We start from the raw sequence: 25282 nt of genomic DNA on the forward strand, positions 1-25282 counted from the left end.
CATAAATTTTTATCATCTTAGTGGCTACCTGTTCTGTTGTTTGCATATACTATAATTTTCATAACTAAATCTTTTCTGCAGTCTGGTTTTACTGTTCTAAGCAGTCGACATCCTTATATAGTACAGCGAACATCACTGCAGTCCTGTGTAATTTTATATACCGAAGTCTCAGAATTTCTATGTCGTAAGGAATGGCTTTTTCAACATTTTAATTACCAGTTTGCCCTTGAGACCAGGTTTCATGGCCTGTGCCTCGGCAGGATTTTGCTCCCAGATTTGCTGGCAGAGCAGATTCTGTGGAGGCAGAAGATAGGCAGGCCTGGCCCCTCCGCAGGACCTCGGTTGATTGTGGTAGAGTGGCTGCTCACGTAATCAACTTCCACAGCTTCTTGCAGGAGCCAAAGTGAATGAATTAACCAAGCACCGCCAGACTGCCCTCCATCTCGCTGCCCAGCAGGACCTGCCCACCATCTGCTCAGTCCTCTTGGAGAATGGAGTGGACTTTGCCGCTGTGGATGAGAATGGAAATAATGGTAACTTTCAGTCATTCCCCGTGTGCAGTGCTGAGTGCCTCCCTTCTAGGGGAGGAGCAGCACTGCACCCTGGGGCCTGCTGCCCGTCCTGGAGGTTGGCTCTTACAGGGTCAGGGCTGTGGCAGGGAATGCTCTGAGCTGGCCATGCAGCCTGCTTCTGAGCAGGGCCTGGGCAGCCTCCTGATGTGAATGGTAACCCTAGAAGCCTAAATGGCTTCTTGTGAAACCATTACCTCCCATCTTTGGATAACTGTAGCAGCAGAGGGCGAATCTTAGGAGGTTTTATGTAGGAGTCATTCTTGGGGATGGTGCAGACCGGAAAGGATGGCTCTGTGGGTGGGCGGTGGCCGCTCTGGCTGAGTCCCATTTATAGGGAGGTTTGTAGGGTGAGGAAGAGTCGAGATTTTGTGCATGTGCTCTGGGCCTGCACTGTAAGCGGGTTTCCTCCCCAGCTCTTCATCTCGCTGTCATGCACGGCCGGCTCAACAACATCAGGGTCCTCCTGACAGAATGCACCGTAGATGCTGAAGCCTTTAATCTACGGTGAGTGTGTGTGCTTCAGGGGCTCCACATCCCCTGGCCTGTCCCTCCAAGCTGGTGGTCACAGGTGCTTGTTATTAGTCCCAGGGGCACGCTGCAGAACTGGCCAGTGGGGCACTTCACCAGCCTTTGGTACCCTGGAATTTTGCTTTTCAAAAATACTTTTTAGGAAAAGTTTCATGATTATTGTGCCCTTTAGATTTATCCAGCGTTACAGAGTTCAAGAAATCCCATTTCTTTTGTGCATGATGACTGGCAGATATATACCTAACTTTTCCAACTTGTTTTATCAGAGGCCAGTCGCCGCTGCACATTTTGGGACAATATGGCAAGGAGAACGCAGCAGCCATCTTTGATCTCTTCCTGGAGTGCATGCCTGAGTATCCCCTGGATAAACCAGATGCAGAAGGAAGCACGGGTACGTGATAAGGTTTTGTCTGTCCCGTCTCACAGGTGTTCCTTGCTTCCTAGAAAAACAAGAGCCCAGGCAGACATGCCGTTACTTAAGGACATTCAGCCCAGTGCATTTCGGTCGGGCTCTGTGAGAATCTGTCAAGAGTCCTGAGGCGGAGTTTGGCAGCGTCTGATTTTAGGCACGAGTGCCTCTGATGTGTATCTAGTGCTCCACAGTCATGTCTGTGTCCAGACAGGCCTGCCCAGCTGTTTTTACTGCCCTCGTCTACCTTGAATCCAGTCAGCCAGGTCCCTACCCAAGCTTCCAAGTCCCGAGAGAGAGAGAGAGAGAGAGAGGAAATATAGCCACATCGCAAGTGCTTCAGAAGGAGGAACTGTGCTGCAGTACATGTTTACGTGCTTTGAAAAAGCGTTGTATACAGATAAGGTCTGATGTCTAACTGAGCGGATTAATAAACAGGCCTCTCTCGTGGTACTGCTCTAGGCATCCACAATCACTATGTTAATTTGTGTAGCTTTCATAGTGTTTCCGATGGACTTTTGCATTCACCTTCTTGTTGGATACACAACAACTGTATAAGGTAAGCAGTGCATATAGTGTGTCCCCGTTTTTCAAGTAAGGAAACAAAGCGGAAACGCAGATGTCTTTCTCCCCAGCACAGGGCTCTCTAAGCTCCTTGCTGCTGGCACGTGCCCGCTCACCGGCCACCATCCCAGACAGAGCCTCCATGGCGTCGGGCAGCAGTGCAGTCACTGAAGGGTGGCCCAGACCTGAACATGGGGCCAAATATTTTGTCATCAGCTCTTAGCCTTGGGAAGAGTGCTTGGCCTTGATTCATGTTTTTGAAGCCAGCCACGGCGAGCTGGAGCGTCAGCCGTCAGCCCTGGCAGTGAGCTGCTGCACCCGGCGCCGCCCCCAGCGAGCGCCATTGTGCAGGAGCGGGTGGGTGGGCAGGCAGGCGGGCGCGTGCTTCATGCCCAGGTAGGGAGGGCTGGCAGGATGGTCTGGCCAGATCCGGGGTGTCCCCCTGCCTGCGCCTGCACAGGAGAGAGGCTCCCTGGGGTAGAACTTTCTGGAGCAGGTTTACCACACTAATGTATTGTTTTCTTCTGAGTACACACCTCACGAGTCTTTAGAAGAAGTTACATTGTGTGAAAAGAGCTTCGTCCCTCACCCCGCCGGTGTTTGTGCCAGAGGAAGGCTGCTGAGACAGTGGTGTATTTTTCCTTCAGTGTCTGATCCCACCTCAGTTCTCTGGTGGCCAAAGCTCTGAATGGGCAAGCGCGTGTCTCTGGAGCTGGAGCTGCTCTGGAGCCCCTGGCTCACGGCCAGTCCTTGGCTGCAAGATGCTGCAGACCCCCTGTGGGGCCTCCCCAGAGCCGCAGGGCCCTGGTGTGCCAGTGGGGACTTTGCTGACAGTGTCCTGCCAGGGCTCTGTCCTGCCCTTCGCCGTGGCAAATAGGCCTGCCTGTGGTTTTGTGTTCCAGTGCTGCTCTTGGCGTACATGAAAGGGAATGCCAACTTGTGCCGTGCCATCGTCCGCTCGGGGGCTCGCCTGGGGGTGAACAACAACCAGGGAATCAACATCTTCAACTACCAGGTTGCCACCAAGCAGCTGCTGTTTAGACTCTTAGGTGAGCGGCCCACTTAACTGCTCTCTCAGTGCAAGCACAGTGACAGTGTTGATTATCTGCATGTATTGGTGAGCTTGAAATCTCATAATGAGTTGCTCCACCATCTGAACCAGTAGTTTTCCAGGCCCCACCTGGTTTAGGACTTTGTGAATACCATGAAGGGCCTTTGAGCAGGGGAGGGAGGGTCACTGTTGGCAGCGGGGCTCCTGTCGGTTTCCCATGTCCCCGGATCCTACCGGAAATCCATGAGCTCCAGGCATGCCCCCTTCCCATGGCTCCTGGCCACGTGTCTGCACACCCTTCATCCTTCAGCCGATGCCAGGTCTCTGCATCCTTGAGAGTGGCCTCTGGTTCAGCCCCACTGACTCTTCCTCCTCTGTGCTCCTTTTGTGGCGAGGAGAGCTTCACACTTTTTTTTTAAGCTCTTTATTATAATATAATTGCTTTACACTATTGTGCCAGTTTTTGCTGTACAACAAAGTGAATCAGCTGTACTTATACATATATCCCCATATCCCCTCCCTCCTGCGACTCCTTCCCACCCTCCCTGTCCCAGCCCTCTAAGTCATCACCCATCGTCAAGTTGATCTCCCTTTGTTATGCAGCAGCTTCCCACTAGCTATCTGTTTTACGTTTCATAGTGTATATATGTCAGTGCTACTCTCTCGCTTTGTCCCGGCTTCCCCTTCGCCCCTGCCCTCCCGCCCTGTGTCCTGAGGTCCATTCTCTGCATCTGCATCTTTATTCTTGCCCTGTCACTGGGTTTATCAGTACCATTTTTTTTTAGATTCCATATATATGAGTTAGCATACGGTATTTGTTTTTCTCTTTCTGCCTTACTTCATTCTGTATGACAGATTCTAGGTCCATCCACCTCACTACAAATAACTCAGTTTCATTCCTTTTTGTGGCTGAGTAATATTCCATTGTATATATGTGCTACATCTTCTTTATTCATCTGTTGATGGGCATTTAGGTTGCTTCCATGTCCTGGCTATTGTAAATAGTGCTGCAGTGAACACTGTGGTACATGTTTCTTTTTGGAGAGCTTCATGCTTGATGATTTCATATTGCAAGTCTTCACCCATCCCCGCTGAGGTGGCAGAAAGAATCAGGGTGCCTCGAGTGCCATATGTCACTGTGCTGTCATCACCCACAGTGCAGACGGAACAGGGTTCTTCTCAGCCCTGTGGTAGGTGCAGAGAAACGAGCTTAGACACACTCAGTAGCTGTGTGATGTTGATGTAGGTGACTTGCCCAAGGTCACAAAGCTGGTTTGTAGCAGAGCCAGTGCTGAAGCACAGTGTTTCTGTAACTGGTCTGCTATCTGCCGTGCTCTTGGTCCACCTTTTAGAAGCTCAGAACAGGAGCCCACACCATCTGCAGTGCTGGTGTGTGGAAGGCGCTGGGGGACGGTTGATTCCTCCCTGTGAGGTCAGTCTCCTTCTGTGCGTGGAGCACTCAAACCATGCGGCATGTGGTTAGAGAAATACCACTGGTCACTGCCGTCATCTACACTGGTAACTTTCACCTCGATGCCCCACGGCTTCCACAGACGCAAAACTCAACTCCTTTGCTGCTCTGCTTCTCTCTCTGATGTCTCTTGCCTGCCAGTGTTTCCATCTCAGACTCAGTCACTCTGTCCAGAATCCTGGGACTCACCTTTGTCTCCTTCCTGCTCCCTGCCTCCCTCCCACCCCCGACTTGTGTTCAGTCGCCAAACCTGACAGGTTCTGCCTCCTTCATTTCTCTTGTCTGGTCCCCTCCTCCCTCTTCCCCTTACCGTTGGGCCCCAGCCCGTCTCTCCAGCTGTTGGTCTGCCCTCTCCCTGCTGTAGCATCCCCGACTGCATGTGTTCCCCCCACAGACACTGTGCTGTTTCATTGCCTTAACACCGTTTCTTTCTCCCCCAGTCTGCCTGGCAAATGCTGGTTCTCCTTATTTTCCTTTGTCAAGCTTTCCCTGACCCAGTTAGAATATAGGCAGACTTCAGTCAGTTCCTGACCCCCACAATAAAGTGAGTCACATGAATTTTCCTGGTTTTCCAGTGCGTACAAGTTATATTTACATTATACTGTGGTCTGTTGTATATGCAACGGCACTGTCTAAAATACAGTGTATATACCTCAATTAAAAAATACTTTATTGCAAGTTGCTGTATAACAAAGGGAGATCAACTCGATGATGGGTGATGCCTTAGAGGGCCAGGATGGGACAGGGAGGGTGGGGGGGAGTCGCGGGAGGGAGGGGATATGGGGATGTGTATATAAATACAGCTGACTGACTTTGGTGTACCTCAAAAGCTGGTACAAGAGTGTAAAGCAATTATATTCCAATAAAGAGCTTAAAAAATACTTTATTGCTAAAAGATGCCAAAACAATTAAAATACTAACATCAGAGATCACTGATTGCAGATCACCGTTACAAATGTAAAAATGATGAAAAAGTTTGAAATATTGTGAGAATTACTGAAGTGTGACACAGAGACATGAAGTGAGAAAATGCTGTTGGGAAAATGACAGCAATAGACTTGCTCAAATGCAGGGTTGCCACAGACCTTCAATTTGCAAAAACCATGATATCTGCGAAGCACCACGAAAGGAAGCGTGACTATATGTTGCTCTCTTATCCCTCACGTCCCTCTGCAATGCGTTGCTTTATTTACTGGTCCATTTCCCGGCTCCCCCTGAGCCCCAGGTCTAGCCTGGCGCAGTCACTATCTGACAGGAACTTCTCTTTGCTGTGTTAACAGATATGCTGTCCAAGGAGCCTCCATGGTGCGACGGCTCCAACTGCTACGAGTGCACTGCCAAGTTTGGAGTCACAACTCGCAAACATCACTGGTAAGTCTCCGTCCCCAATCACTTGCCAGAGGAACGAGGGGATTCCTGCTGACACCATTGCTTCTGCCTGTTCCCATGATAACCATGAACTTGCCAGGGCCCTGTGCTCTCCTGGGCAAAAGGTGACAGGACCCTGCACACTTCTAGTGATGCAGGGGGGCCAGCGGGCACTCATACTGGTGCCTTTCTTGCTGGGGCTGCGGTTCACATCCTAGGCGGCCTGTCGGGCCTCGTGTTGCCTTCCCTAGGCTTCCTGCTTGAGGTGAAGCTGAGTGGGTCATGTGCTCCCAGAAAGTGTGCTTTCCAACCAGAGCACAGGCCGCTCTGCTGAGAAGTGAGGAGCTGTTCCCATTGCCGTGAGACTCTGGCTGTTGCTGAGCCTCTCTTGAGCTTTAACTTAATTACTGGCTAGAATTTTGTTTTCATGGCCTGTAAATCATACATGCATTGGTATGGCTTGGCTGGCAAGGGGGCAGAACTGACCACAGAGTGCCAGGCGTGGGCCTGCTTGTTGGCTGGGGCGCCACCGTGGCTGTGCTTACATGCTGGGCAGCCGTCAGCTCTCGAGGACCCCTCTCACACTTCCTTTCTTTGCTCCCACAGTCGTCACTGCGGACGTCTTCTTTGCCATAAATGCTCGACCAAGGAGATTCCTATTATAAAGTTTGATCTGAACAAGCCTGTGCGAGTTTGCAACATTTGCTTTGATGTACTGACTTTGGGTGGGGTCTCTTAGTGAGCCCCCAGGAAGATCCAGGCCACATCCTCAGTCGCCTCCCCAGCAGCTGCTCTGCTCACCAGCCTGATCCTCCCAGAGCAGGAGCTGGCAGTCGTCTTCCTGCGGCAAAAGACTGGAACAATGAAGGACCATGTGTGATAGACCCCATCTCAGATGATTCTGTGTGATTGTCAGTGTGTCAGACTATGATTGAGGTCACTAGATGTCTCACTAATTGGACCAGGCCTTTTAGCCTAAGTGGTAAATGTGATAGGAATTAGACCCTATTCTGCTAGCAACATACAAGGACGCTTCGAAAACCATTTTCCTTTCTAGTAGCTTAATGTCCATCTCAGAGCATCCATGAGTCTTCCTGCCTGGGCGGACCTCCTAGGCAGAGGCTAACCGTAGGAAGCTGGCATCTGGCTGCACGGTGAGAGCTGGCTTTACTCTAGGGTAAGTGGCTGTGGACTTTTCTGCACAGTGTTTTCATAGAGATAATAGGATCCTCTTGCCCTGAAGTCTCTCTCTCTCTCTCTCTCTTTTTTTTTTTTTTTTGGAAAAGCTAAGCTGTATTTTTAGTGAGCTACCCCTTTAAAAAAGGTGAAATCTTTCTAAACAGGGTTCAAAGATGAGAGCTGAAAAATTGTGGCCTTAACAACTGAAAGCTTTACCAGTGTTCATGCTGCTTGGGTGTCAGGATTGCGGTTTGGCAGCTCGACACCTCCTAGCAGCCGTCTTGTTCTCTCATCTTGCTGTGTCCTGTCTGTGGAGTCCTCAGTCACCTGCCACTAGGCAGTGGTAGAGAAAATGCACTTTTATTGTGCTGCACTTTTTATATAGGCGTATTATTGGTGATTCCAGTTTACAAATCCATATTCAAAAATTCCATCACATGTCCGTGCATCAGTGATTCTAAGGATAAGCTTTGACTGGACCTCAGCTCACACTAAGTCTTAAAGGGAAGACTCCTGCAGAGTGTCATTTGAAGCAAGAGAGTCACACGGGCCAAGTGAGGAGAAGGGGACTCTCCAGCCTGAGGCCGGCAGGGTCCGTCTCCTTGACCAAGTGAGTGCTTCTTGCCGAAAGTTTCCCAGTTACGCTGTGAGTGCTGTTGTCCCAGGCCCCAGCTCTGTGTAGCTTGCCCTGCCTCCTAAGAGCCAGCCGCCAAGCGTGTGTGACCCTGTTTTGGAAGGCTCGCTCGTGTGCTGAATGAGGCCCCCAGAGCCTCTCAGGCCTCAGTCGCTGCTAGTACAGATAATAACCCTGTTAAACTTTTCTTTTGAAGGTTTGGCCAGTTTTTTAAAAATGCACATTTACAGAGAAATTTCTACCACTGCTTTAAAAAAACAAAAACAAACTCTGAGATGAACAACGTGTTGTACAGCTATACTCAGAGGTTAACAATCTCAATCATACATACTGTTTTTTGCAGACATTTAATAACCACTACATTTTTTTGCATTAATGACGTATGGATAGATGTGTAAAAAGGGACGAAATATTTTTTTGGAACAGCCTGTTTTTTTTATTTGTTTGGATAGTGGTGTGTCCTCCATGTTGCTGTAGATTTATCCATCCTGTTGCCTAAATATCTGTGTAAAATGAGGTGATAAACCAGAGTGCTACTTTTTTTTAAATATTTCTGTGATTTATAAGATATATATGCTTTCTATGTTAATATGAACTTGTGTACAGTGTTTCAAAGAAAAAATTAATTAGAAGAGTTCCCCTCTCCCCTAAAGTCTGTGACATATTTCATATAGAATTTTTATAGAAAGACAGCTAGTCTTAGCAGACACCTGATCATGTGAAGCATGTGGTCAGTTTCCATCTTCTGTTGCCTGAACAGGGCCCAAGGAAGTAGGCCTTAGTTCGATGGCTTGATTCTTTAATTGGAAAGTAAGATAATTATGCTTCAGATAGGAATTGAGGTGGTCGGTACTTTTATAGCTGGTCTTGTAATGTTCATGGTAGAGAGAGCAGGACGGGAATTCAGTTGGGGATGAGGCTGATCGTCCTGCCTCTGCCCTACTATACCAATTTCAGTAACAATCTTGCCTCTAATTGCACTTAAAAATCTTAAAATCATGTTTGAAATTGTTGAGTCAAGCTTCTTTTTCTTCAGAGTCCAGGGATAGCAATGGTACTTAGCTGCCACGAGTTGGGGGAACATTTTGTGAGTTCTGCATTGGCTTCAGGGCGCTTTCTTGTGGCTCTAGGAAAAGCACCTTTCCACAGTCTTAGGCTCTCCCTGACGCGCGATGCTTCCGTGGCTGCCTCTCAGGTTCCTGGAGTGGTGGTTGCCCCCGGGGGACTTGACCTGCTCTCAGTCCCCTTGGTGCTTGCCAAGCCGTCAGACTTGACTCTAGAATTGCCTGGCTGTTCTTGTTACATTTTAATCCATAGCTTACCTACTAATAGAAAAAACTCAATTTTATTCATTCAGAAAGTTGCCAATTGTGAGTGAGTAGAGCAGGAAGAAAGGAAGAATAAACTCATTGAAATGTGATGTGCTCAATCAGTCAACTGTCTCACGGGAAATTAGCTTTTTAACTGCCGCCTGTTCATCACCAGACTTATGATACAGTGTATTCTTAAGAGTCTTTTTTTTAAAGATGAAGGTACAAACCATGTGCTATGTATAAATGGAATGGCTAAAACTAACTTGCTGTGATCCTTGAACACGAATTTCCCACAAACTTAAGTGCCTACACTTAGGACTTCTTACTTTTCAGTTGCCCTTTTAGTGGCGTCTCACTGAATGGTGTATTAGCGTATGTGTTCCGTTTGGAGTTTGTTGCCTGTGCGTTGTCAACCCCTGTCACCAACTTAGTCAAGGCCGGATTAGATGGCTCCGTTCACCTGCCATATTCTCTCCAGGAGTGGGGTCCCTGTGACCCCGTCCTCTACCTCAGAGCCCTGAGTTATTTGTGACCACCCTGTCCAGCTTCCTCAGTCCTCTCCCTGAATGGGGTTCCTGCGTGGACCTCGGCGTGTCTGTGTCAGCTCCACTCCCGGCCCACATCTCCCACCTGTTGTATGGAACGGCGTCGTGCTAATCTCATCCGTAGGCAGGAAGTCGAGGAAAAGCGTTGGGACAGGGGAAAGCCTTGATCTCCATCTAGGTGTTTTTTTTTTTTAATCTGGAGAAAAAACCCTATTGAACTATGTAATGCTTCGATCTGAAAGGCAAACGAACTCCCCAGGTGACAGTAGCTGGAGCAAGTAAATGTAACGCTTCCATGACAGCCCGTTTGGAGCTCGCAGGTCGAGGCTGTGAGGGAGCTCCTGAAACAAGCTTCTTTCCGGGACCCGGGACTGCTTCCCTCAGCACCAGGCCCAGGAGCGCAGCACACAGGGCTGGCCAGCCCGCCCCTCCTGATACCTGGAGCACCAACGCTCCCCATCCATGCCAGGGAGAGGAGGACGCCGAGGACAAATAACTTTCTAAAGGGGTTTAGAAGCCACGCTCTCATTTTGTGGAAGTCATTTAGTGAAGAGCTGATTATGTCACTAAACACTTATTAAATTTCTAGAAGTTATCATAGATGCCTTAAAGACTTTCTTTGGAAGATCACTGCCTGTATAGTTACTTTTTTGTTGGCATAGATAATATATTAACCTGTTACAACTGACAACATTCTGTGGCTAGGGAGTCCCGAGTTGGCAGCCTGCTCAACTTCGTGACTTAGCGTCCTTTTCTGGCAGACGTGTGGAGCTGGCTGTTGCTGTCACGTACCTGTGTGCTGTCCCAAGGAGCAGGGCTGGGCAGAAACTGCAGCACACATTTGGGTTGGTCACCTTGGCTTCTAAGCCGTTCCGGGTGGTGCTCGGTGTGGGGCGAGGGCATCATATAGGACCATGGCGCTTCGCAGCATTGTTTCTTTGGAGTCCATGTAATGGAATGTATTTTTCAAATATTGATATTTGCATTTTCTGTAACAATTCCTTATAAATAAAATGAGGTAAAATTGTGCATTTAAAGTGGAAACCTTAATAACACATTTGTAGTTCCTTTTAATGCAAGAAGTACCAGTAAGCATTAAAAACAAACAAAAACTTTTAAACTCCTGACATGGATACATTTCTTTAACAGCTATCCTGCAGGAAACCGTGTATTTCCAACACTTTTCAGAAACACATTGTTGACAGCAGTGAGAAGGTAGCTGTTTTAGGCGTAATGACCAGCTGCCTGGATGTCATGTGCTCTCGGCCCAGACTTCAGCTCACGGTGACGTGCGTGAGCACAGCTGCCCAGGCTCAGCCACCTGACCCCACTGCAGCTCTCCCGTGGACCCTGGGGGTTCCCTCCCTTACTCCATAATTTAGGAGCAACTCGAGAAGATCCATCCGTGGTGAGGTTTCTGCTGGCCGTGGTCTGAATGAAGGGCTGGCACTGTGGGTTTCAGAGAAAACTAAGGAGAGTTTAGGGGTTTGCAAGTTCAAATCTAGGGATCCATAATCCCCCCATACAAGCTGCACAAATCTAGTAGCTCACCTGGCCCTCACACTTTCTTGAACTAGTGTCTCCCATTCCTTTACCTGTCCTCCATTTTTCTCACCACTGGTTCAGACCAGCTGTGGGGACTGATAAATCTCATTCTCTGGTGGCTTTTCTCAGTTACTAGGCAGTGTTAGGGGCTTCCTTGTAACAAGCCCAGGTAATCCTAATAGCCGTCCTTGAGGAGAACACTGGTCGTGTTATGTCATAATATGTGAGGACAAATAGGCAAGTCTCATAATTTCTGTGCCTTAATTCTTGTGTCTATAAAATAGAAGTGACCATGGTTCTTTCTAGCTCGCAGGGTTTCCCTGAGGAAGGAGATCAGTAACATGTGATATGTCCTTCCTCTCATGGGAGTACACACATTCTGGTGTACACAGCGAGGGTCCCCTCCAGTGCAGGCTGATGGGAGCCGTGTCTGCTGCCTATTTGCAAGAAGCTTGGGGTGCAGGCAGTAGGAAGTGCTTTTGAGGGTGGAAATTCAGATTTCCACAGATTTCTGAACAGACAGCCCTAACCTGTTTGTCAGGTCTGTGTTTCAGATCACAGCTTGTCCTGGAGCTGAGTTAGGGATGGTGGTGATGGTCTGATATGGGTCCCTTTGTAGGGACTGAGCTGTGACTAAAAAATCCCAGGCTCTTCACTCTTAGTCCTGTGTTTATAGAAGAACTGGAGTCTCAGGATTAAAAGGCAGATAGTGTAATTTCTTCTAGCATGTTGGAAGGCCGCTGCCCAGGCTTCACTTTAACACTGCTCTCGGTGTGGCAGAGAGAGCGGACAGGGGCAAGAAGCTCAGCGCTGTCATGACTGTTGTAACCATTGGATGTGGGGGTAGGAGTATGTATGCCCCTTTTCTGGACCATAAAAAGACCCTCTCAAGGCTGGCATAGAGGTTCAGTGAAAACAGATAAAGCGCCCTCCCTGTCCAGCGCATTTGCCTAACATGTATTAGTTTTCTTCTCTGTTTCCCTCTGCCAGCAAGTCTTAACTGCCTGAGCTGAACTTTCTGTGGCTTCCATCAGAGAGGGGCTGCCTTCCTCCTCCATAGTCTTGCCCAGGAGAGAGGAAGGAGAGGCGTTTCTCTTGTAACCACTAGCTTCTCATGGCTGAGCCTTCTGGACCATTAACATGACAACCTACTTGTGGCGAATCCTTTGATGATTCACCCACTGCCCTGGTGTGAGGAGGCTTTTTACTATAAATGGTTGGCATCAAAGAGGAAATGAGTTCTCACTGAGCAAGGAAGTGAGCAGCTCACGGAGGCTGGAAGAGTGTGTCCCGAAATATCTGGCATCAGCCAGAGTTTAGGGCCATACTTGGCTGGGGTGACTCTAAGTGTGCCTTATTTTGCTCCTTTTTCATTTTGTTTTTGTTTTTTCCTTTGGCCGTGCTGCATGGCTTGCAGGATTAGTTCCCTGACCAGGGATTGAACCCAGGCCCTCGGCAGTGAAAGCCTGGAGTCCTAACCACTGGACCACTAGGGAATTCCCTTCAGTTTGTTTTTGGAAAGATCTAAACATCTCTGGACCTGGCCCCCACGCTATCTCTGCATTCCTACCCTAGGAGTGGCCTCTGGCTGCTCTAACCAGGGCTTTACTCCAACACACTAAAAGCCCCTTGAGGGCAGGAGCCTCAATTTTCTCCCATCCCCCGCCCCATGGCACACAGGTGCTTGGTTGATATTTGTCGAATCACTAAAGACTAAGGAGAGCAGTGGCAGTGACTAGTTCTCAGTTAGCCTGGGGTTGAGTTACCAGGGATGCCTCAGCACTGAGCTCATGGGTTGTGTGGAACTCAGAACGATGTCCTAAGTGACGTTCGCCTCCTTTCCGTTTGCTCCTGCTCCAGGGAGGGTGAAACATACTAGACTATGCAGGCGTGAAGGCAGCACTGAGTCAGGACAGGAACCTTGCATTCTAGGCTCAGGCTCGTTGCTTTGTGCCTTTATTACGTTCTTTGGGCCTTGGTTGCCTCAGCTGCAAAACAGAGCTAACTCTGCACACTTCCCATGTGCTGGTTGTGGTGGATATGGGGGTACAAAGCCAAGTAACCCTCAGTCCCTGTCTCAAAGAGAATCTGCAGTCCCATGCAAGAGGCTGATAGGAAATTCACAGTTACAGGACACTGTGACATTTGTTATTTTCGAAGTGAACACAGTATTGTTTCGTAGAGGCATCTAATCCACTGGTGGGCCAGTGGTTAATGAAGCCTTCCAATTGACTGAGCTGTGTTATGAAGAGATAAGAGGTAGGAAAATTGAGCAGAGGAAGAGGTGTCATTCTAGGCAGAAGGGACAGCCTGAGTGAAGGTACTGCAGGCATAATGCAGCAAGGTGAAGGCTGGAGGGGTCGGTGCACATGGGAGGTGGTGGCAGAGACACAGAGGCTAAGAGGAGACGGGCCCTAGCAGGGCCTTGTGCTGCTGAAGAGTTAGCACCTGATCCTTACAGATACAGGAGCCACTGAAGAGGTTAAATGGAGAATGCCCTGGTCATCACGGAGATAATTCAGCAGCAAGGAGGATGGGCTGGAGGGAGGGCAGTTAGACTCCTGCAGTGATCGAGTGAGAAAGGAAGCCTCAACCAGAGGAGGAGTACTGGGAATAGGCAAGGGGGTGGGTTGCCAGGACCTGGAGACGGCTCAGGAGGGAAGGAGCTGGGGATGACGCCGGGTTCTTATGTGGTGTGACCGGGGTGCTTTAAGATGGTGATGGTGGAACCATCTTGGGGAACTAGAAGAATCGTGAGGGAGAAGGTGAAGATTAAATGCCAGAACTGGAGTCTGTGGCGCCTGCAGAAAAGGTCAGGAGAGACTTGGCGGCTGATGCAGGAGTGAGAGGAGCTGGTGGGAAGGCGTGTGCAGCAGAGGCGGCCTTCGAGGAGGCCGAGAAGGAACACCCGGGGGAGATAAGGGAAATGAGGAAAAAGCCAAGGGAGGCTTTTGTGAGGGCCTCAAATGTGACAGGTCCAGGCAGGTGATGGTTGACCGTGGCCATGGGTTTGCTGGTCCAGAATCTACCCTGCTGTGGAGCAGGCAAGGGCAGAAGCCGGGCGACTGTGCTGCACAGCGAATGGGGGCTGAGGAGCAAAGGCGGCGTGTTCCAGAGCTCCACTGGGACGGGAAGTAGACATGGGGCCTCAGAAGAATGCGGCATGAGGGAAGGGAAGTGAGCTGTTGAATGCAGGCTTAGAGGAAGAGCCAGGAGGCAGGAAGAGGTTAAAGGTACAGGAAGGGCAGGTGAGGAAGATCCTGGGTGGTAAAAGGAGCCAAGAGTAGAGTCCAGGCGGAAGGAGCCACTGTGGCCAAAGGGCAGCAAGCTGTGCCACTTCAGGGGAGGCAGCCGCCGTTTTCTAGTCCATGAATCTGGAAAGCTGTTAAAAGTGAGATTAATGATAAAGGAGAGGAAAAAAGAGAAAAGAAGCACAGAGAACGTTTAGATCAACAGTTTGAGGGGGTTGGGAGCAGCTGAGACGAAGGCACAGATGGGGAGACCATGAACCTGTAGTTGCACCAGATTTATTTCCTTATCTGTAAACGAGGAACTCCTTGCCCCCAGGCCCTTAACTAGAATCCCAGAGGCAATGGGTATATGAACTTGGTCCAGTGTAGGAGGTTACAGATGACCTTGGACACACCACCTACTGTTGAGGCTGTTTGTACTGGCATTTACAGCCTTGCCCAAACTTCCACATTGTGCCAACCAGTGTCGTGTTAGAGCTGTGAAACTACCTTTTGCTCAAGATGCAGACTTCTCCCTTTGAAAACCCACCACCCCTAAAAGAGAAACAATATCCTTGCTTTAAATTGTTGCTTTGTTGGGAGGCATCTGGGTTTGCTGCATCCATGCAAGCAGCAGCTTTCCCCTTTCCAGAATCAGCGTCTCCTGTTTTATTGTCACCTCTCGCTATACTGATCCAGCTCAGATTAACCCAATGTGGCTTCTGGTTGTAAATTCAGGTTTGCCTTAGGGCAGAGGTCTTACATACAGGAAAGGCTGTCAAAGTCAGGGCTCACATTGCAGGTGGGGAACCGGGACAGGGTCGGCACTGTTGCCACTGTGAGTTCACACGGCTTTTCTGGATGCGTCTGCTTGTTCTGAGTGGTAAGGGGGTGACGTAGCCCCCGGTGCCCTGAGTGGGGTGGGAGTTACAAGCAGGGCCGAGGCTGGCAGCTGACCTGGGCAGCCGGGGAGTCCGTGGGAAGGAAGCCGTTGGAGCTCAGAGCCCTTCGCGTGTCTGAGTTGGTCATATTTGTGCCTGTTAATGTCTGTGGACTCCAAAGGAGGATGGTGAGGAGATCTAGGAGAACAGTGGCAAAAACGGTGGCCCAGTACTAGGCAGGTGGCCAAGCGCTGGCCTCAGTCACCAGAATGGTGAGCCCGCACGGAGGGGGCGTGAGTCCCGTCTGCAGACCATGGCCCAGTCCTCCCAGGCCCTCCTGTTTCACGTAGGAGCCATCCCAGAGCACATGAGTCAAGGGCCCATTAGGTACGGGTTATGGACATACAGGATAACAGCTTAGAGGGGGACAGAGCACGTGGTGGCTAGGGGTGGGCAGCCTGTGTATTCCCCCAGGTTGGGGTGGTCCAAGTCCCCACGATTTCTGTGCGTAGGGTCGTCCGGCGTCTGGTCACTAGGGGGGCCAGTTGTTTTCACACACACACAGTGGGGCTCCTTGGCGCCCGGCTTAAACAGCTTCCGGGGGACACCGATCCAATCTCTGCTCACACCTCCACTAAGGAGAGAAGGAAAGAGGGCTTCGTAAAAGCATGAACTCCTGAGTCTCTCCGGGAAGGGAGGGCAGGAAGCAGTGAGCCAGGCCTTGTGAGAAGTAGAAGCCATTCCACTTCCCGTCTTGGTGTTTTCCCAAGGTGGTGATTTGTAGTGTTTGCCCGAACCTTCATGCTCTCCCCTAACGTCCTCCAGCTTCCCCCGCCTTGGGCAGAGTCCATTGTCCTTTCCCTGCTACCCCGGCCCCTGCCCTGTGCCTTCCTAGGAGGTAGCACCACTTCCCTACACTGGTGGCAACAGCCATGAAAGGCTTTCCCCCACTGGCCTTTGAGCATCTCAGAAGCAGTGTCTGCCTTGAGAATCACTATCCCAGAGCATGTGTATTTTGACAAAGTTCCCCTGGGTTAACAATCAATTTATGGCCACTGAACAACAAAGGCACGATGACCTGGAAGCTGGATTTGGGAGAGAGGCGGGAGGAACAGAGGGGAAGCCCTCTTACCTCTTTTGGGAGCACCAGAACCGGCTGCCCCTGGTTGAGCTCCACTCAGCATTGCATGGTGGAAACTTCTGCTTCTCTTTCAGGTCCTGTTTGTTTGCCTCCAAGGCTTTGGTGATCATGGCTTCTGCTTGGGTCAGTTCAGGGGTAGGCAGCCCATCCTCTCTGTAGAACCTTCCTATCACCCTTCCTGTGGGGACAGGAAAGCTGACATCAGTGTAGCCATGGGGGGGGGGGGGGGGGAACAGCAGCTGAGCTCCTGCGGCAGTGCTAGTAAAGCTGAGTCCCCGGGGCTTCTGCCTTCAGGGCTCTCCAGTACAGGCAGCTGATTTATTAAGAGCTGGTTGCAGTGACTTGTGGCCCCTTCTATCCCGATGTCTCTCAGCATCTTACAGGACTCCAGATAGAAGCCTCCCTGTTCTAGACATAGAGTCCTCTAGTACAGAAAATATAAAATGTTTCCCCTTCTGGACATCAGTTCCCTGAGAGTGGAACCACGTGTCACTCATCTTTCAGTGTTGCACAGTGCTTGAGGTACTCAGCAGGTGTTCAATAAATGTTTGACGAATGAATGGCTTATTGTATAACATTTTCGTGGCTCAGTTCTTCCCCACATTGAATTATTTTGTCTTATATAACATAAATAAGTCACTCACTGAGCGTTCGCTCAGCATCAGGCGCTATGCTAGCCCTTCACCAATATTGTGTAATCCTCGTAACACCCCTGTGAGAGAGAAACCAGTGCTTCCATGGTCCTAGGAGAGAGACTGGGACATTAAATGGCTGGGAAGTCTCTGAAGCTAGTAAGGGGGTCTGGCCCCAAGCCCACGCTCTCCCTTCCACTTTCCCGGCTCAGTCCTCCAGTGGCCACACTGAGTGGAAACCGGTTGTAGTTTACAATCCCTGACAGAACTCGGAAGGGCTGTGCTATGGCAGCAGGCCAGCGAGTGGGCAGTGAGCCTGCGGCCAGAGCCAAGAAAGGATCAATTCTTAGAGGCGGGGACCTTCATCTCCAAGTCCTGAAGTGCAGGTGGCCTTCACAAGCAGGCCCTGTCACAGGGCAAGAGAAGCAACAGAAAGCACATCTAAAAGGTTTGCTCAAGTAGGAGGAGGTAGCAGCAGTACATACCTGCCCCTGCTGTGTGTGTCCAGCCTCCTCGGTCCCCCAAAACTGAGATTCCAGGGTATGTTTGTATACCCAAGATTCAGTTCATCTTCTCAAGTCCAACTCCCCATTCTGAATTTTCCAATTCTATTTTCATCATTTTTTTTCTTTTCTTCTTTTTTGGCCACATTGTGTGGCTCATGTGGCTCACGGGATCTAGTTCCCAGACCAGGGATTGAACCCAAGTCCCCTGCAGTGGAAGCATGGAGTCCTAACCACTGGACCGCCAGGGAAGTCCCCTATTTTTATCACTTTTGCTTTTGTTCCCTGGCCTGGGAGCTCTGACTGCTCCTTCACATCCAAATGTACACTTCCCTTCATTCATGTTCAAGCCATTAGTGAATCATGTCGATCCAACCATTAAAAAACACCTTGATTCTGCCCATTCCCTTCCATTTCCACTGCTGCCACCCTAATCCAGATGAGGGATTATACATTGGCCTCCCACTGGTCTCTGCTTCAGCCTTCCCACAGTTCTTTCTCTACAAAGCATCTGGGGTGAACTTTTAAAAACATAAGTCATATCGTATCACCTCTGTGCCTGGTTTAAAAGCTCCAGTGGCTTCCTAAAGCATGTGGATAAAACACAAACTTCTTATCAAGGCCTCCAAGATGGCAACCATCTAACTTGTGTTTGCTTCTTTAGCCTCTTCTCAAGCTGTTCCCTCCCTCCCTGTAGACTCCTTGATTGTGGTTTGCTGCTCCCCACCTCGGGCACTCTGTTTCCTCAGCCTGAAATACTCGGATCTCAGGATGACTGGTTCCTTCTCACCTTCCAGGTCTCAGCTTAATTTTCATCTCCTCCAAGAGGCCTCCCCTGACCATCTGCTCTAATGGTGCCACACACACCCAAACATGTATCATGTTTGTTTTAGTTTATTCACAGCCCTATCTGGAATTATCTAGTCAGTTTACTAGTTTATGATATATCTCTCCCCACCAGTGAGGCCACTCACTTGAATGAGTTGTTTGATAAGCGGAACTGCCACCTGGGAGACAGTTCATTCAGGATGGACACAGGTAATGTCTGTCTCCTTAGGGGACAAAATTAAAGGATATTTGTCAAAACCACTTGCAAACTGGCTTTCCAGCCTTCCTGACTGTGTCTGAAGCCAGATGCTTAGAACACACCGAGACAGGGAAGCTGCCCTCCTGGGACTTGTTCAAGAGTGGTGCATGCAGGCTGGGGGGCAACAGAGGCCAAACCGTAATGGTTGGGCAATCCTCTCCCAAGATTAAGAGTGAGGGGAAAAAAAAAAAAGAGTGAGGGAAATAAGTGCCCCAGCCATTTCCTTCTGGGACATACTGCCCCACTGCCAGCCAGAGTTTAAGGTGAAAAATCCATGGGTAATTTTCAGATTTTAACCTTGAGTCCAAGCCGCAAAGAATTCCAGCCCCTTAAAAAAACTGCAGGACAACTAAATGAAATCTATGGAAATGACCTGTGGTATACCTACCAATGAATTCATAATTCTTCTCATAGAATGAAAGCCAATTTTGGAGTGTCAGCATCTCAGAAAGTGACAGGTCAGATACATCATTCACAAGGCCTGCTTCAGAGTAATCCCCGGTCACAAACGCTCTGGATGCATCTCGGCCTGCAGGGAAGATGTTTCCAGTAGGTTAACCTGTAAATCACCAACACTGTACCAACTCGAGAATCTATTTCCTGAGAAACACCTCCCAAAACCCTTACTCCCCAGCCCCGAGCAAAGCTAATCCCTCCTCCTGGGTGACAGACGTGCCTGGATCTTGGACACACGTTCTGGCACGTATCTCATTCTTTCACTGACTTTCAGCAACATTTCACACAGCAGACCACGTCCCTTGGCTTCCATGACACTACACTCCTGGTTTTCCTCCTGAACCCCTTGCTCATTTTCTACCAGCCTCGGGGATCAATTCGTGTTCACCTCCTCTGCTCCATCCACACCCTCCACTTGACAATCTCATCCACTCCATGGTTTCAAGTACCACCTCTATGCCAAAGATGCCAAAAAGACTTCCCTGTTTTTTTTTAAATAATTTTTATTTTTTAATTTTTATAAATTTATTTATTTATTTATTGGCTGCACTGGATCTTCATTGCTGTGCACGGGCTCTCTCTAGTTGAAGCAAGTAGGGGCTATTCTTCGTTGTGGTGCATGGGCTTCTCATTGCAGTGGCGCCTCCTGTTGCGGAGCACGGGCTCTAGGCACGTGGGCTTCAGTAGTTGTGGTACGTGGGCTCAACAGTTGCTCCGAGGCATGTGGGATCTTCCCGGACCACGCCTCAAACCCACATCCCCTGCGTTGGCAGGCGGATTCCTAACCACTGCACCACCAGGGAGGTCCCAACTCAGACTTCTCTTGAACTCCAGAACTGTATATCCAACTGTCTGCTCAACATCCCTTAGATGACTTTCAGACATCACAAGTTCAAAATGTCCACACTGCATCCCCAGCCCCGGAAACCTGCCTCTATTCTAGTACTCCCTATCTCAGTTAATAACCAGTGGCTCAGTCCAGAAATGCAGTCCTTGACTCCTCCTTCATCCCTCACATCCAGTCAGTCCCCAAGTCCTATCATTTCTTCCTAAATAGTTCCTGTGTCAGCCTACCTGGCCCCATCTACCACTAAGCAAGCCCAGGCTGCCGTCATCTCTCATCTGAACTACTAGAGTAACCCCCAGGAGTTCCCCCTGCACTCATTTTTGCCCCTCCAGTAATCTGTTTTCCATACCACACTTAGAGTGATATTTTAAATAAACTGATCATTTCATTCTCTTGCTTCAAAATCCTCAGTGGCTTCCTCTTGCCCTTATGACAATTTACATATTCCTCAACATGCCATTCAGAGCCCTGCACCAGCCACCGCCAACCTCACCTTCCCACTGCGTTCCCTCCCTCTCTCTCCTCCCCCACTAGGTTAGGGCCTCTGGTTAACCAAACCAGTATGTTTTCCTTTTAACACTTGTCACAAACATAATTGATTAATTGCTTATATGATAACTATTTCTGTCTTTTCTACTAGTCTGCAAGTTTTATCACGGAAAAGAACACACCAAACTTTAGAATCAGTTCCCCAGTGTCGGACAGTGTCTGATCTTTAGTAAATTCTCAATAAATGTATGACTGAGTGAAACCCATACATTGATAGTCAGTTGATTTTCAGTAAGGATGCCAATTCAATGAGGGAAAGAATAGCATTTACAACAGATGGTGCTAGGGGAATTCCCTTGTGGTCCAGTGGGTAAGACTCCATGCTCCCAATGCAGGGGGCTGAGGTTCGATCCCTGGTCGGGGAACTAGATCCCACATGCATGCCACAACTAAGACCCGGTGTAGCCAAAATAAATAAATAAATAAATAAATAAAATTTAAAAGGTCATAATAATCTTTGGAAAAAAATGGTGCTTGGACAACCGAACAGCAACATGAAAAAGAATGAAATTGGACCCCTACCATATATAAAATTGACTCCAAATTAATCACTAACCTGAATATATTAGCTAAAAATATAAAACTCTTAAAAGAAAACATAGATGTAATTTTTGTGACCTTGGATTAGGCAATGGTTTCTTAGATGGGACACCAAAAGCACAAGCAACCGCAGAAAAAATAAACTGGACATGGTAAAAAATTTTAAATTTTGTGCATTAAAGGACACTATCAAGAAAGTGAAGCCCTGAAACTGTAAAACACCCAGGAGAAAACATAGGCAGTATGCTCTTTGACATTGGTCTTAACAGTATTTTGGGGGATATGTCTCCTCAGGCAAGGGAAACAAAAACAAAAGTAAACAAATGGAACTAAATCAAACTTAAAAGCTTTTGCACAGCAAAGGAAACTATCAACAAAATGAAAAGGCAGCTTACTGAATGGGAAAAGACATTTGCAAACGATCTATCTCATAAAGGGTTAATGTCTAAGATATACAAAGAACTCCTACAACTCAACATCAAAAAACAAAAGCAACAGCAAGTAACCTGATTAAAAAAATATCCGGCCAGGGCTTCCTAGGTGGCACAGTGGTTGAGAGTCCGCCTGCCAATGCAGGGGAGACGGGTTCGATCCCCGCTCCGGGAGGATCCCACGTGCCTCAGAGCAACTGGGCCCGTGCACCACAACTGTTGAGCCTGCACTTTAGAGCCCGTGAGCCACAACTGTTGAGCCCATATGCTGCAACTACTGGGGCCCAAGCGCCTGCGGTCCGCAGCGAAGAGAAGCCACTGCAACTAGAGAAAGCCCACGTGCAGCAACAAAGACTCAATGCAGCCAAAAAAAAAAAAAAAAGGCTATTCAGGTGGAGGACATTTTTTCCAAAGAGGACATACAAATGGCCAACAGACACACAAAAAGGTGCTCAGCATCACTAATTATTAGAGGAATGCAAATCAAAACCACAATGAGATATCACCTCACACCTGTCAGAATGGCTATTATCAAAAAGACAACAAATAAGTATTGGTGAGAATGTGGAGAAAAGAGAACCTCCCACACTGTTGGTGGGAATGTAAATTGGGGAGCTACTATGGAAAACAGTATGGAGGCTCCCCCAAAAATTATAAATATAACTACCATATGATCCAGGAATCCACTTCTGTGTATTTATTCAAAGAAAACAAAAACACAAATTTGAAAAGATATATGTACCCCTTTGTTCATTGCAGCATTATTTACAATAGCCAAGATATGGAAGCAACCTAAGTGTCCAAAGATGGATAAATGGATATATACATATGCAATGGAATATTAACCATAAGAAATAATGAAGTCTTACCATTTGCCACTGCAATGAGAAGCCCATGCACTGCAATGAAGGGTAGTGCCCGCTCTCTGCAACTAGAGAAAGCCTGCGCGCAGCAAGAAAGACCCAATGCAGCCCCCTGCCCCCCCCCATAAAAAAAGAAAAGACAACCTATAGAATGGGAGGAAGTACTTGCAAATTATGTCTGATAAGGGTCTAAGTGTCCAGAATATATGAGGAACTCATATATACAACTCAACAATAAAAAAGACAACTCAGTTTAAAAATGAACAAAGGATCTGAATAGACATTTCTCCAAGGAAGATATACAAACGGTCAACAAGCACATGAAAATATGCTCAAAACCATTAGTTAGCAGCGAAATGCAAATAACCAAAACCACAATGAAACACCACTTCAAGGCCATTAAAATGGCTATAATCAAAAAGAAAAAGATAGTAACAAGTTTGGTGAGAATATGAAGAAACTGGAACTCTAATACACTGATGATGGGCATGTACAATGGTGCAGCCACTTTAGAAAACAACCGGCAGTTTCTCAAAGAGTTAAACACAGAGTTACAATATGACCAGCAATTTCACCCCAGGTGTATATGCAAGAGAACCAAAAACACATGTCCACACAAAAGCTTGTATATAATGTTCATAGCAGCATTACACATAATAAGTAAGAAGTGGAAACAACCCAAATGTCCAAGAAATATGAATAAATCAACAAAATGTGGTATATCTATACAATGGAATATTATTTGGTCGTAAGAAGGAATGGAGTACTGATACATGCCGATACACCGTGAATAAACCTTGAAAACACTATGCTAAGTGAATGAAGCCAGACACAAAAGGCCACGTGTATGACTCCATTTATATGAAATGCCCAGAAGAGGCAAATCTTTCAAGGCAGAAAGTATTATAGATACTGGTTGCCAGGGGCTAAGCAGTCAGAGGGGATGGGGAATGACTCCTAACAGATATGGGGTTTCTTTTGGGGGTGATAAAAAATGCTCTGGAATTAGATAGTGGTGATATTTGCACAACTTTCTGACTATGTTAAAAACCACTAAATTGTACTCTTTAAATGGGTGGATTTTATACCATCTGAATATCTTAAAAAAATAAAAATATTGACTGAGCGAATGAATAAGTGAACATACCTGCTTCCCTACTAGTATACAGGTGTTGGGGAGCATGTTATAACCTCGGATTCCTCAGCACGTGGCACAGGGCCGGGTACGTGGTAGTGGTCAATAAAGGGTTGATCAGTAAATACTGGGCACGAGGGAACTCAGTCAACTGTAGAGCACATTGCAAAAGAAAAATCACCCCAGAAATGGAGGGGTTTCTGCTCACACATGTGCATACAGCCATGAAAAATGCATCAGGAGGTGGCAGAGAGGGCACCTCACCTGGTAAGTACATAAAACGCTTGATTCCAGTCCCAGCTCTGCTTCTAACTCACTGTGTAGCCCTGGGTAAGTCCCTTCCCTTGCTGGACTGTTCGAGGAGCTCAGCTACACCAGCTGAACTTAATTCCTTCTCTGTCGATGCTTCTTACTTCTGAAGTTCTCCCTAGAGACAAGGAAGTGACTTGTATTCAAGTGCCAGAGGCAGCGTCCCAATTTCCCTAAGATAATGACAAGTGGAAAACGCTTATTTAATATCAGCTTGGTCACTGGCCTTAGACTTGCTGGTCATTTGCTTTTTCTTTTTTAATCTGGGGGATGGTTATTCCTCTGGGCTGGTAAGGCAACATCTCTAAAACTAATAGGCTGGTGGTCCTAGTTCAAGTCCTGTCAGGACTTAGTTGTGAGGGCTTTAGGCAAATCACATCCTCCAGTGCCCCCAGCTGTAAAATAGGGATGACAGAATAAACCTCATTTGACAAGTGTCCTTGGAGGCCTAACATATGCCCAGCTTTGCCCTAAGTACTGAAGGACTGTAAAGGTGGCCAGACTGCTCTCCCGAGCTCTAACCTGATAAACTTTTTTAAGGAAGGCAGACAAATGTATCTGTACTAGAAGCAAGAATGACTCAAACCCAATGTACTGTTTTTAGGGGAAATCGGGGTACGGAAGGGTGGGGGGGGAGGAAGGTCACTTCTGACTGGGACACATTGAGGAAATGGCTGGAATCACCAGGGAAACTGAGGGCAGGGACCAGGCCTCATTCATCTCTATGCCCTGAGAGCCACGCAGTGCGGCACAAAGCAGGTACTGGGGGGCTACTGCTGGAGGGTAAAAAAGAGTACCTGACAAGAGACAAGGGATGTGTTTCTCCAACCTAAGCCAGGAAGAGCGGTGGGGAAAGACAGGGGGAGCAGAGGCCGGTTAACAGTCGCCCGTGGTCCTGCCCGAGTCAAAACAGACCAGAAGGATGATGCGGCGGAGCCCGGCCCCCACGCTGGGCTGACGAACGTGGGGAGGAAAAAAAGGAAATGAATAAACGAACGAATGAACAAGTGAATGAATGAAGCGCGGGCGGCTACCGGCCCGCGTCGTGGCAGGAAAAGGCGTGAACCGCCCGGCCAGTACCTGCGAAGCCGCTATAGTGAGCCCCAGGCTCGTAGTGCCTCCGGCCAGAGGACACATCGTAGACGCGGCCGAGCAAGGCCAAGTAGAGGCCCGGGTCCCCAGGGCGGCCGCGATGGCGGGCCAGCTCCTCGGGTGTGAAAAGGCGAAAGTCCGCGCGGGGACTCCACCAGCCCATCAGCCGTGCGGCTATGGCCGCCGCCGCCGCCGCCGCCGCGGCCAGACCCAGCCAGAGCCCACGCCCGCCGAGCCCGGGCATCTAGGCAGCCGCGCCCCCTCCGTGCCTCCGAGGTGGCCGCCTCTCTGTCCACCACCAAGATGGCGGAGAACCGGCCGCGACGTCACCGGCGCGACGCGCGCTCTCCCGTGCCCGCCTGTCACTAAGGGGGGTAATGGAGGACGGGAAGGGAAACGTCTTTGGC

At 48.7% G+C, this 25282-nt stretch overlaps 2 protein-coding genes across 6 annotated transcripts in view; one reads left to right on the plus strand and one right to left on the minus strand.

Moving 5' to 3' along the window:
* Nucleotides 1-9293, plus strand: part of ANKFY1 (ankyrin repeat and FYVE domain containing 1) — a 76321-nt gene extending 67028 nt beyond the window's left edge. Inside the window, exons 20-25 of the mRNA XM_057713955.1 lie at nucleotides 386-533; nucleotides 986-1076; nucleotides 1367-1491; nucleotides 2976-3122; nucleotides 5876-5966; nucleotides 6570-9293. Of these exons, the coding sequence (XP_057569938.1) occupies nucleotides 386-533; nucleotides 986-1076; nucleotides 1367-1491; nucleotides 2976-3122; nucleotides 5876-5966; nucleotides 6570-6702 (735 nt within the window). The 3' untranslated portion in view covers nucleotides 6703-9293. The remainder of the gene's footprint in view (nucleotides 1-385; nucleotides 534-985; nucleotides 1077-1366; nucleotides 1492-2975; nucleotides 3123-5875; nucleotides 5967-6569) is intronic.
* A 4770-nt stretch (nucleotides 9294-14063) lies between these two features.
* Nucleotides 14064-25170, minus strand: LOC130839691 (neuferricin). 5 transcript variants are annotated; one of them, XM_057713958.1, is made up of 7 exons: nucleotides 24864-25000; nucleotides 24581-24737; nucleotides 23739-23901; nucleotides 22346-22418; nucleotides 19042-19182; nucleotides 16423-16609; nucleotides 14065-15924 (listed from the first exon to the last, which is right to left on the minus strand). In XM_057713958.1, the coding sequence occupies exons 5-7, from the start codon at nucleotides 19094-19096 to the stop codon at nucleotides 15708-15710; spliced, it is 459 nt and encodes a 152-aa protein (XP_057569941.1). In that variant the 5' UTR covers nucleotides 19097-19182; nucleotides 22346-22418; nucleotides 23739-23901; nucleotides 24581-24737; nucleotides 24864-25000; the 3' UTR covers nucleotides 14065-15707. The 5 variants fall into 5 exon arrangements, with proteins under 5 accessions (XP_057569939.1, XP_057569941.1, XP_057569942.1 ...); XM_057713959.1 differs by lacking the exon at nucleotides 22346-22418 and having other exon boundaries at nucleotides 23792-23901; XM_057713957.1 differs by lacking the exon at nucleotides 22346-22418.
* Between the last annotated feature and the right edge of the window lie 112 nt (nucleotides 25171-25282).

The sequence above is a fragment of the Hippopotamus amphibius genome, chromosome 17 (genome assembly GCF_030028045.1).
Source record: "Hippopotamus amphibius kiboko isolate mHipAmp2 chromosome 17, mHipAmp2.hap2, whole genome shotgun sequence".
In the NCBI taxonomy this organism is placed as follows: Eukaryota; Metazoa; Chordata; class Mammalia; order Artiodactyla; family Hippopotamidae; genus Hippopotamus; species Hippopotamus amphibius.

Coding starts and splice junctions, on each gene's coding strand:
- LOC130839691 (XM_057713956.1), bottom strand. CDS start 25,119: ATGCCCGGGCTCGGCGGGCGTGGGCTCTGGCTGGGTCTGGCCGCGGCG. Junction 19,183..24,863: donor TCACTATAGCGGCTTCGCAG/GTACTGGCCGGG, acceptor TCTTCCCTGCAG/GCCGAGATGCATCCAGAGCG. Junction 15,925..16,422: donor TTCTGGTGCTCCCAAAAGAG/GTAAGAGGGCTT, acceptor TTCTCTCCTTAG/TGGAGGTGTGAGCAGAGATT.